Source organism: Sparus aurata, chromosome 13 (assembly GCF_900880675.1).
Source record: "Sparus aurata chromosome 13, fSpaAur1.1, whole genome shotgun sequence".
NCBI classification, from domain to species: domain Eukaryota; kingdom Metazoa; phylum Chordata; class Actinopteri; order Spariformes; family Sparidae; genus Sparus; species Sparus aurata.
Window position 1 is genome coordinate 4037429 of NC_044199.1, and position 12571 is coordinate 4049999.

Genomic DNA, 12571 nt, shown 5'->3' on the forward strand with positions numbered 1-12571 from the left:
AGAATGTTGGGGTGATGACTGTGAACGCCAGTCCAAACAAGTCATGACAGTGCCCCAATCTGATGACTCCACTCAGTGGGAAGACCAGAGCAGAACTGGTAAAGCTGGTCACAGAGCTGGGAAATTTGAAGGAGGAACTGAGGAGCAGTAAGCAAGCTTCTGTTCAACAAGGAAGAGTCTTTGAACAGCCACGCCCTCGACGCCCAATGGCATGCCCTTGTTGGGATGAACAAGGGCGCCCAATTTGCTTGCGTTGTGGACAACCAGGGCACGACTGCTGGGACTGCCCTCAGCGCCAGCAGACCCAGCTGCCTTTAAATCCTCAGGTCCAGCCACTGTAGGGCGAGTGGATGCACTTAACCCACTTGGACAGAGTGTTTCAGAAGCTCTATGAACATGGACTGAAATTGCAGCCTAAGAAATGCACCCTGTTCACCCTGGGCCATCGGGTCAGTCAGCAGGGGGTGTCTCCAAATCCAGACAGGGTTAAGGCAGTGCAAGACTGGCCACCCCCTTCCACTGGAAGACAGGTGCGCTATTTTCTTGGGTTTGCAGGTTATTATAGAAGGTTTATCCTCTCTTTTGCAAAAAAATCGCCGCCCCTCTGCATGAGCTAACACATGGTACCAAACAGCTGGGCTCCAACACCCAGCCAGTTGAATGGACACCCAGCTGTCAAGAAGCCTTTGAGCGCTTGAAGAAAATGATGGTGAGTGCTCTTATTCTTGCATATGCAGATTACAAGTTGCCATTTAGGTTGTACACTGATGTCGGCTTCGAGGGACTAGGTGCAGTACTCTCTCAGGTGCAGGTGGAGAAGGAGAGGGTTATAGCATATGCCAGCCGAGCTCTGAGCCCAAATGAGCGGAATGATAAAAATTACAGCTCATTCAAATTGGAACTACTTGCACTGAAGTTGGCTATAACAGAAAAATTCAAGGACTACCTGTGGGGGGCACAGATAAGAGTTTTTATGGATAACAACCCCTTAGTCCATTTGAATACTGCAAATCTGGGGGCTGCGGAGCAAAGGTGGGTGGCACAGCTGGCTAACTATGATTTTGTTGTAAAATATCACCCAGGAAAATAAAACAGCAATGCAGATGCCCTGACCCCAAAATGTACAACCCCATACAATGGCGGTGGGAGCAGAGGAGGATGAAGCAGATGGACCTCGGGAATGGATAGGCTGCCCGCAGGAAGATCCCACACTGAAGCAGGTTATAGCCATGGTGCAACAAGGTAAACCCCTAGGGCACATTGAGGGGCTTAACAGGAAGTTATTGACACCTTATAACAAATGTTGGGCCCAGTTAAGGGTAAAAGATGGCCTTCTCTTGTAGCTTGGGGAGGAGGGTGGATCAAATGAACTGTTTACACTGATCGTGTTGCCCCCAGGATGGAGGAGGCTGGTGTGGAAGGAGTACCATGATGCGGTTGGCCACATGGCAGAGGCTAAAACCCTGTCCTTCTTAAAGCGGTGTTTCTACTGGCCTGGACAGGGGAAGGATGTCCATCAGTGGTCAACAGAATGTGGGTACTGCCGATTACAGCGACCACTGCCGGAGGTAAGGGCCCCACTAAAATCTGTTGTCACTTCCTACCCTCTGGAGATAGTAGGCATAGGCTATTTGTCCCTGGGCCGACAAGGAGATGTTTTTTCGGATATACTCGTTGTTACAGATGTCTTCTCCAGGTTTGCATGGGCAATTCCAACCAACAACCAGAAAGCCACAACAACAGCTAAGATGCTCTGGCAACATGTCATCCAACCTTTTGGCTGTCCAGAAAGGATACACTCAGACCGTGGAGCTGCATTCGAGTCTTCATTAATGTCCGAACTGTGCCAAATGTATGGAGCCCGTAAGAGCCGAACAACCCCTTATCATCCCCAAGGAAATGGCTCTGTTTAGAGGTTAAACAAGACTTTGCTAACAATGTGGAGTTCCTGAGAGGGGGAGGACCAAGCACTGTGGCCCCAGAAATTACCAGAGTTGGTACATGCAAATAACAACTTTGTGAATGAATCCACTGGACTTTCACCTTTCTTTGTCATGTTCAGCAGGCATGCCCGTCTCCCAGTGGATGTAGTGATGGGAGCCAGCTCAGTCAGAGGAACCACATCAGGAGGATGGGTACAGGCTCACCACAAAGCTCTCCTCCTGGCATATGAGACTGTTGTAGAACATGCACAACAGAGACAGACTCAAGATCAACAGCGCTACAACCTGAGACAGAGGGCCTTACCACTCCTACCTGCTGAGCAAGTCTTGATTAGAAATTTCCGCTGGAGGGCTCAAGGAAAGTTGACCCCTCGATGGATTTGGGAGCTATTGGTTGTTTTGGCAGCACTCTCCCCTGACAGCCCTGTATATAGAGTTTGGCCAGAGGGTCATGAGGAACCTGAAAGAACTTTTAATTGTAATAACCTGAGACCTTGCTTGTACCCCCCAGTAGAAACCCCCCCCCCCCCCCCACCGGAAGCAGAACAGCCACAGGACACGACAATGGTGAGGGGGTTCCTTCTAATGCTTCCTCTTAGGCCCCAGTGAATACCAGTTCGAGGACCTGCAGAGGGCCAACCAGTGGGACCACCACAGCCGACAGATCCACAACAGCCAGAGGATATGCAGGAAGCTGCAGTACAGCCAGAACCACAAGGTGAACAGGCAAGAAACAGTTTGCCTCGCAGGTCAACACTTACAAATCTGGGGGTTAAGCCTAACAGGTACTGTGAGTAGAAGCCAGTTGTCGGAACGACAGTTCATGAAGTGAGTTACAAAAACCGCAAGCAAACACAAATGAAAGACCAAAACAAAGATGGAACACTGATGGAGTGTCACAAGGAGACGCTGCTCCTGCACACATCCGCTCGTCAAACTTTTGTTCTAAGTTGCAATTAATATGTTTAGGAGCATGATTACCATGTTGTTTTTCACATTATATGTCACTGATCAAGAATGATCTTTAATCAGGGCTGGGCAGTGTATCGATAACATATCCTGAGACTAGACGCTTTATTGTCTCACATTTTGGATTGTTAGATAGACGTGAAGTGTCTAAAAGCTGCATCACAGTGAAGTGATATCATTTTCTGAACTCAGCAGTTTGTTCTACACGTTTTAATACTCGTCTTTACCCACTTAGACATTAAATCAACATTATTGATGATTATTTAACAAAAATCTCAATGTGTTACTGTTTTCTGATAACAACAGTCACCCCTACAACACTGTCACAATAATGTTGAGGTATTTAGTCAAAAATATTGTCATACTTGATTTTGTCTTTTGCAGGAGATTTAAAAAATGGCCACTTTTGTATCATGTGTTAGAAAATAGGATATTCGTCTAATATTAATCACATTTAATCAGAGCTTGTTCATTTAATAATCAGAAAGTTGGGAATTAGTTTTAAGATGTTATTTTTTAAAAGCTAAGTTTGAGAAACACTTTGCTAGTTTGAAAGAAAATGACCAAAAGCTTCTGTATTTACAATTTCTTACGGATATTATTGTTTTTAATAATTTCCCACAGCCTCAAAAAAACAAATTGCAATAATCTAATGCAAGAACTTTTTCTAAAGACGGTATTGAATTTAAAAATAATCCCTGACCAAAAATGTTGTTCACGTCATTATTGTGTAGCTTCTGTGTTTATGTTGATGCAGATCTTCAACCAAATACAGTATTTTCACAATGTATGTTGATATGTACCAACAGTTCATTGGAAGTGTTCAGGCCACACACCCTCTCAGGTCTGTTCAAACTCTTTGATGCAGTACAAATCTTTCACCACCAGAGGGCGGTATTACTCTGATATACAGAGAGAGTCAGCTGCAGTAAATCACACAGACTTTGTAGTAACTTCATGTTGTGTTGAAGTAAAAATGGAGGGTCATCTAATTTATTTTAATAAGGAGGCCTGAGATGCAAAAGGTCAGAATGAGACTCATGTAGTGAATCTATAAAACTCATCTCAGGCTTCACAGCCAACAGTCAATGATAACAAACAGAATCCAAACACTTGAATGCAACTTTGATTTATTTTAAATTGTTTTCATGTGACGACACAAAAGTGAAGTCAGATTGAGAATCACATTATTTGATACATGCAGTGAATGTACAGAAAGTTGTCCTGGAGGCAGCAGTGCTGAGATATATCAGCATTTTATAAAGATTCACAGTTCAGCCAATAACAACAGGGTTTGTGACAAATCAGCCACACAGCAGCCTGAACAACATCCTCACAATGTGAAGAGAAGGGAGCCACTGAAGGTGTTGTAATTATTAACATCATCATAGATAGACCAGCCTGATGGGAGAACCAGGTGAATTTCATCTCCTGCTGTCAGCTCCAACACCAGAGAGTTAGTGAAATACTCAGGAACCCTATCCTCTTTGTTCCTCTCCCAGTTATGCATAATCCTTTGGTTGTTCTTGAACACATATACACCTGAATTACCAGCAGAGTAACTCATCACAGTGAACTGGAGATTGTAGACACCTTTGACTGGTGCTGTGAAGAAACCTACAGAGTGAGAGCAGAAAATGAAAAACAGGAACAACTGATGTATGTAAAATGTCCACATGTGAGCTGCAGTATGTTACCTGTAGATGGTCTGTAAGCATTGCCAATGTTGGTGAAGACCTTGCTGTATTTCAGTGTGATGTCTATGTTGTATGGTCCAAGAGTTCCTGCATTAGTCAGAGCTGCGTAGAAGGCCACCTTTGGTTTCTCTGATGACAGAAAGAAGAACATTTAATTTGATAATTCAACTTAATCAGACCAAGTAGGCAAAGTGTGTGTGTGTGTGTGTGTGTGTGTGTGTGTGTGTGTGTGTGTGTGTGTGTGTGTGTGCGTGTGTGTGTGTGTGAGTAGATACAACCCTCACCTGCATTTTCTCTCTCCAGCTGGTCAATCCTGGACTCACTGCTGCTCAGTCTGGTCTGCAGGTCTGGAGTTAATGTAATGACAGTGAATCACAGAACAGACCAACACATCGTTTACAGTAACTTTAACTCTCATCCCTTCTGTTGAACCAGCGCTCACAAAGATGTGCAAAACTATCAGAAATATCCATCACAAGTTAAATCATAATGTGACTCTTACTGTCCAACGAGCCTTCATGTCTAAAATGTCAAAATAATGTTGACAAAAACAATCAATATATGACTGTATAAACTGAATAAGAAGGATCAATCATCATCGGACACCTGTGTGATTAAGGTTTGGTTTAGTTCACGCAACTTTAACTTCTTGATCATTTCTAGTGGTTGGGTTAGGGAAAAGGATGCCAGAGGCAGAGGGTGGTTAGCCAAAACCCATCAGTCTGGCATTGAAGCTGTTGTTAATACTGAGTTTTTGACAGACATGTGCAGACAAGTGTGCCACATTGGTATATTTATTTGCCTTTCTTACTCTACAGATGAACGTGTCTCTGAACATGAAAGGGAAAGCATGGGGGAGGAGGGGACAGGAACCAGTAAAGATCCAGTTACAGGTGCACTATTGGATCATGTTGTGGGGCTGTGAAGTAAAGTACCAGTGTTGAGTGATTTGCAATATTTCTAAAAACAGGCGATTAATATCAATTTTGTGTGACCATTACATTAATTCAACAATGAATTATTAATTTCTATCCTGGGGGAAAACATTGGAGAATTAGTGTAAAAGTTTGAAATATGAGTCACGTTGTAGTTTCCTGATTATAGTTTCCATCCTCCATATAAATTGTAATTGGTCTGGTCATCTCTTGATGTTTCCAATAGCGCCATCATAAGGTCGACACTTTGGCTAATGACTAATTAACTAAAATTGCATTCAGTGTAACACATGTTATTCTTAACAAAGTTTGCAATAATATCATAGACAATAACAAACCATGAAAGTTATGCAAGTTATGCATTCTCTTTTTCATAGTTGTGACTGGCAAAGGACAAAAATGCAGGAAAATATACGGCTCCTATACGGCAATGTTTGTCTTTACATTTTTTTATTCCCGTTGTTGGTCTCAGCTAAAAAGAAATAGTTTGGCCCATACGTCCAAAATTCTTATAACACAGTGTTTCCCCTAATTTTTTGTAGCAGTGGTGCCCTGAGTCGCTAACCAGCAACACTAGGGGGGTCTGGGGGCACGCCACCCGGAGGAAATGTTTTAAAAATAACCCTTTATATGGTGACTACTGGTGAGAATTTTGAAAAAAAATTCATTATCGGCATCAGAATCTAAGACATGAGACAAGATAGTGTAGAAGTTGACATTGGAAACAGAATCTGTTTCAGAAGTCAGTGGGTCACATGACATGGAAGCTATTGAGAAAAAAAAAATCATCATTTCTGCATATAGAGGAAGCAAAGTACAATAAAAAAGGGCTGTGTCTCATTCATTTAATGACGGCCCCTAAATCAGTCTCCAGTGATTCAGCGAGGCTCTGTGAAGTGAGCTGACCTCCTCAGTAAAGTCGCTGCTGGACCCGAGTGAATATCCGCCTAACATCCAACCTGAAATTAACTTCACCCCGATTCGATGAGCCTTTTGCAGCCTCTGAATAGGATGACGAGGATTTCAGTCACTCAACTTAAACGGTGACTTGTAGAAATTATACAAATAGCAGTAATGACAGTAAAAATCGATTCCAAGACAATTTAGGGTGTAGTGCGTTCACTGTGTGCAAGTTCGCCATTTGCCCCCGCGATATAAACTGACAAAAATCATGTCTGCAAAACTGCGGTGGCGTTCAAAATCCAGCAGTAGCAGGCACGTGCACACATAAGGCCGAAGGGGGGCTTGAGCCCCTGCCCTTTTTATCTCATATTAAAAAGTGCCCTTTTTGTGTGTTTTTTTTTAATGAATAGGCAAATTCCTGTTATGCATAGGGATGTGAAAAAAGGCGGTATTAAAAAAATGCCACGGTTATCTTAAAAGCCCCCCTGCTAAGAACCCGGTTCTAAACTCCAATGGGGTGCAATGTAAAGCTTTTATTTTGAAGACAAAGAGAGCGAGAGAGAGAGAGAGAGAGAGAGCGAACTCCACCACGCACACAGATGAGACGTGACAGTGGAGCAACCTAACTTCCTTGTGGGGGTTAACAAGTCACCTTCCACTTATTCAACGTGCTTAAATATGAGTCATATTTCAGAGGAGTGTCCATCTGTGCTTGTTAAGATAACTGCTTGTTAATGAGAGTTAAGAATAATCTGACGACTGTCTTTGTGGCTGTTTATCTGTAAACATTGCAGTTCCTATTAACAGTCACAGTTGTCATTTCTTGGTTTTGTCACATGTTTAGATGTGCAGCCTGTATTTCTAGTTTGCACTTGCCCTCCAATAGATAGCCAAATAATAAACCAGTGTTTTATTGCTCTTTAAGAATTGCAGCTGAATTGCATGTCTGCCAAACCTCAGTATTATGATAATGTGAATAAACTCATGTTGACAATAATTTGTTGACACAAAAGAAATGGCAATGGCATATCACTCACAGCTACACAAGATACACAGCTAAGTACTAGATTTATATAAGTACTTTGTTTATTATTTTTACATTAATTAATCTACACATTGTGTTATTAAGGCCTGAAAATCTTTTTGGCGTGTGCTGTGTGCGTGCACATACTGCCCTTTTCTGATTTTGAGCCCCTGCCCCTCTATAATCATGTGCACGTCCCTGACATCAGATAACCTTCCGCGACGATTGCAGGCTGTTTGGTGGAGCTCTGCTTCGAATGAAGTTCCGTCGTGACAAATAAATGGACCACTTGCCGAGTGACATTAAGACATGTATCAGAGGCACAAAATACGTTGACAGCGGTGGCCGGTCATTAAATTTACCAATACCCGTAACCCGACCCGTGCCTTACGGAACCCCCCGCCCCTAGATTTACGAGAGCCTCATTTTCAGGTCCGGAAAGCCGAATTTCCGGATTTATCCGGAAGAATCACACTCCTGCTTTTTCTCGGTCACTTGTTTTGCTCTCAGGTTGCCGTCAGTCTAGTTCCCAAAGATGTCAGTTCTGTGGCTTGGACGGAAAAACACAAGTTTGATTTATTTTTGTGAATGGTTGAATACATTTCTAACCAAGTTTAGAAAACACAAGCTATGTTTTAACATTGATTAAATGTAGTGTAATTATCTCATCCATACCACGTGGATTGTTACAGCTTTATTCTGGAGCTCGCAATAAATTCATTGTGTACTGATGCACTTCATCACCTGCATTTTCTGTCTCCAGCTGGTCAATCCTGGAATCACTGCTGCTCAGTCTGGTCTGCAGGTCTGCAGTTAATGTAATGACAGTGAATCACAGAACAGAGCAGACATCAAAATATAACATTAAATAAAAGATAAAACTTTATAGATATGTGGGGGAAATTCTCAACCGACCAAGGAGTCTATAAAGTAATTAAAAATAACTTCACCTTTATCAGCTGCAACAGAAGACTGATGCACATATAAATTCATCAGTAATGATGATTGAATAATAATGATTATATCATATTGACATGTGCCATTATTTTTTTGCTCTCAGTAGTCGTCAGTCAAAATAAAAAATAGAAAAAATACAAAAACAATCAAGATATATATCTGTTGTATTTGTCATTAAATGAAGTTGAATTATCCGTATCATATGGATGTTTAAAGCTTATTGAGCTCACAGTAAGTACATCATTACACTGACACACTTCAGTGGAACATGATCATCACTGAACAGGAAAAGTAATCAGTCTGTACCTGAATTCTCTCTCTGCAGCAGCTCCACCACCATGTCTCTCAGTGCCCTCAGCTCCGTCCAAATGTCAGAGGTGGTTTGATCTGTGATCTGCTTGGTCGATTCCTCAGCTGCATCTTTTGGATCTGTGTTCTGGTTGATCTCAGCCACCTCACCGAGGCCTCCAGCCTCCCCCTGAGCCCCTGATCCACACAGACCGAGCAGCAACAACAGCAAACCAACAACAACCCTCATCGTCTCCACAAAGGTACAGTGGTAGAGTGGGTCTGTCTTATATCGTCTCCAAACTTCAGCTGGCTGAACGAATGGGAAAAACAACAAGTGTTTCTTGTTTGACAGTTTGATTCAAGGCCTCAGATTATTCAATATGTTCTCTGTGCTGGTGAGAAAATACAAGCTGCTACAGGCTGGAGGAACACTTTAACTGTGACACCCTCTCATGTAGTCACAACTGTGTCAACACTGTGTTTATTAATACACACACATGGACATGTCTTCACTGAGTCTCTCTTCTGAGCTCATTCTTTTACAAATGTTCTAAATTTATATGAAAATCATGCTTGGATTGAGCACTGTGATCGACCTGAGAGTGGGTCAGGGGTCAAAAAGTCAAGGTTCAGATCTTCATTTATTTTTATGCTGAATCGCACAAAATGCCAGTTTTCTACATGATGTTGCATCAATTCCTCCACTTCTTCTTACTTTTTATCATCAGTTTGTTTCCTTCAATGTTGTTTGTTGCTTTTATTGTCTTTAACTAGAAAATCTGAATCTTAAATCTTCGTGGTGAGTTATGAAATGCACAATTTTTATCAATGCAGATATTAATGCACAGTAAACACAGTTTCTCATTCATATTTTCATCAGGAAGACTTTAATGCATATTGACAAGTTTGCATTTGTAGAAAACGGAGGTGGATTACGAGCAGGACAACAATAGATGTCACTTTCACTGCAACATGTCTATGCATGTAACATCAGGCATGAAAACGGGTCAGGGGTGAAAAAGGTGAGAAGGATACGTTCGGGGTCATGCTCCCCCGGACGAAATTTTTTGAATATTTCATATTTAAACATCAATCTGATGCATTTTTTAAGCAAAATCAAGCAGAATTACAAGACAGTGAATGTATCTATACATACATCTATCTATACATTGTCACATTATGCTATATAAGAAATGAGACTGACAACCTCTCTCATGACATGCGCAATCTGCCGCAAAGAGTGTGTTTTGACAAGACCAACATGGGTTTAGAAAAAGTTGCTGTCTCTCTGCGTGGAAGAAAGGTGCTGGCAACACGTGTTGATGCTGTGACCTGCACCTTCTTCCTGTGCACTTCTGTTTGACAGTGTGCCTGCAGTGCATGGCTGCCCTTGTTTGCATAGTTAATAGCTGTTTTTATACTGGGCAGCAAGCCACCAATTCATCTGTCCTTTTTGTCGATGACATGCACTGATGTGCGACCCACAGCCGAGGAATTTTAAAACCAGAAAACAGCTGATCACAGCAGTCAGTCCGCACATGTTCGCAGTTCATTCTCTGGTATACCTCCATGTCCCTCTTCCTCCATCTGCTTCAGCTCACGCTCCAGCGAGGCTTTGTACTGCAGGTTGTCATGGTGCTGATGCAAAGAAGAAAACACATGTTTACATTTACCAAACAAACTAGAGATCGACAGAGAAGGATCACTTTTGGTCTTGTAGGTTCACCTGTTGTGCCACCAGTCCGGTGCCACAGGCCACATCCAACACGACAGCCGCCTCACGATCGCCGCTGAAATGTGTGGAGATGCTGTTTGCTGCCAGACTCGGTGCACGGTAGTCCAGAACAGCCACATCCTATTCAGATGAGTTTGAAGTAAAACCAGTAACTTTGAGCACAGATGCAGAAGGCAAACATGAACATCTATCTGAGCATATTCATTCATTTTGTATAAAGACATCACACTATTGAATATATACTGTAGAACTGCTGTGAGTGCAGTGACACCATATTTGGGCACTATATACACTATACAGGGGGGCCAGACTCAGAGTTATGGGGCCACTGGCCCCTGTTGGCCCCCCCTAGAACCGCCACTGTTATACAATACAAAGATACAGAGCCTCATAATGTTCTATAGTGAACTGTGTTATTTAGATTAAGGAGGCACTTTGTAGTTTTGGAGAAGAAATTAAAAGTCAGAATCTTAACAGTTATTATATTAACGATTTAATAATACAAACTCAGAAATATCTATTTTCCCTACACCTGAATACACACTGTTAGAAGCTAGAAAGGTGGCAGGGTCCGCCACATATAAACAAAGTAAAACAGAATGAAACTGTGTTGTCTTTTAAGGTCAGTTTGTTTATTTCATTTGTTTAGACAGTACGGAGGTGCTAATGCATGCTTTTATTTCCTGTCTCTTAGATTATTGTAATGCCCTGCTCTCTGGTCTTCACAAAAAGAGTTCTCTAAATCTCCAATTATTACAAAACTCAGCCGCAGGCGTGCTGACGAGGACCAGAGGGCGGGAGCACATTACACCAGTTTTAGAGTCACTGCATTGGCTCCCCGTCCGCTTCAGGATCGATTTTAAGGTTCTTTTACTGGTTTTTAAATGTCTTAACGGCCTTGCGCCCTCCTACTTATCTGAGCTGCTTTACCATATCAACCCTCGCGGACCCTGAGGTCCTCCGGCTCTGGCCTTTTATCCATACCAAAACCAAGAACTAGAACCCACGGTGAGGCGGCATTTAGCCACTATGGCCCCCACCTGTGGAACAGCCTGCTGGAGAACCTCAGGTCTGCAGAGACTGTTGATATTTTTAAGGGAAGGTTAAAGACACACCTTTTTAATCAGGCTTTTAACTAATATTTTAAATTCTTATTCCGTTCTCATGTGGTTCTATCATATTTTATGTTGTTGCTTCTATCTTGTTTTTTAAAACAATTTTAATCTTAAATAATTTCATTTTTATTTATCTTCGGTACAATTTTATTTTATCTACTATCTTACATATTTCTATCCTTTTAACTGTTTACTCCATTTACTTATCTTTTGTCAGGGTTTTTATCCTATCTTATGTTTTTAGTTTTTAAGGTTTAACTCCAGAGTTTCCTCAGGGGGGTCCTCCACACTGGGAGCTGTGTCTGGGCTGCTGCTGGGGTGCTGTCCCTGGGTCCCTTCGGCCCGGCCAGCTGTTGTCTGTCAGGGTCGGGGGGCCTGGGCACTGCTGCCCCCGTGGCACAGCCTGTGACTCCTCCCAGTGTGGACGGCCCCAAAGGCGGCGCCTCCTCAATCCTCACAGGTGTGTGTGTGTGTGTGTGTGTGTGTGTGTGTGTGTGTGTGTGTGTGTATGTAGTATGGAGGGTGGGAGGGAGGGGCTTTCTTTATTATTGTGATATCTTTCTTGTGTAAAGCACTTTGTGCTGCACGGCCGTGTATGAAAAGTGCTCTATAAATAAAGTTGTTGTTAATAATGATAAAAGTAAGAAATGAAGGGTAATCAAGTGTGAAAGAGTTGCTGAAACATACTACTGGACACCAGCTGATTGAAATGTGCATCTACTGATTAAAGCTGCTGTAGTGTGATGATGTGAAGAGTGAAAATGTAAACACAGATATAAGAACAAAATCATATAACCAGATATACAACACTGCTATTGTTCTTTAAAATGCAGATATGATGGGATATATCAAGAAGGGGACTGAGTTATCAAAGAGTTTCTAAGAGTCAGAGATACAGATAGAGGAAAAGCACCTGATTAAAAAAACAAAGTGAGGCGAAGAGCAACTGGTCTATGTGCAGTTCTGCACGTGGGCCAAAGCTTCACACAGGTGCAGAAGGAA

General features: G+C 42.3%; 1 protein-coding gene across 2 annotated transcripts; it reads right to left on the minus strand.

Moving 5' to 3' along the window:
• Window positions 1-4230: 4230 nt before the first annotated feature.
• Window positions 4231-8977, minus strand: LOC115594011 (complement C1q-like protein 3). Of its 2 annotated transcripts, XM_030437771.1 has the most exons (5): window positions 8735-8977; window positions 8216-8278; window positions 4894-4956; window positions 4610-4738; window positions 4231-4529 (listed from the first exon to the last, which is right to left on the minus strand). In XM_030437771.1, the coding sequence occupies exons 1-5, from the start codon at window positions 8964-8966 to the stop codon at window positions 4246-4248; spliced, it is 771 nt and encodes a 256-aa protein (XP_030293631.1). In that variant the 5' UTR covers window positions 8967-8977; the 3' UTR covers window positions 4231-4245. The 2 variants fall into 2 exon arrangements, with proteins under 2 accessions (XP_030293631.1, XP_030293632.1); XM_030437772.1 differs by lacking the exon at window positions 4894-4956.
• Between the last annotated feature and the right edge of the window lie 3594 nt (window positions 8978-12571).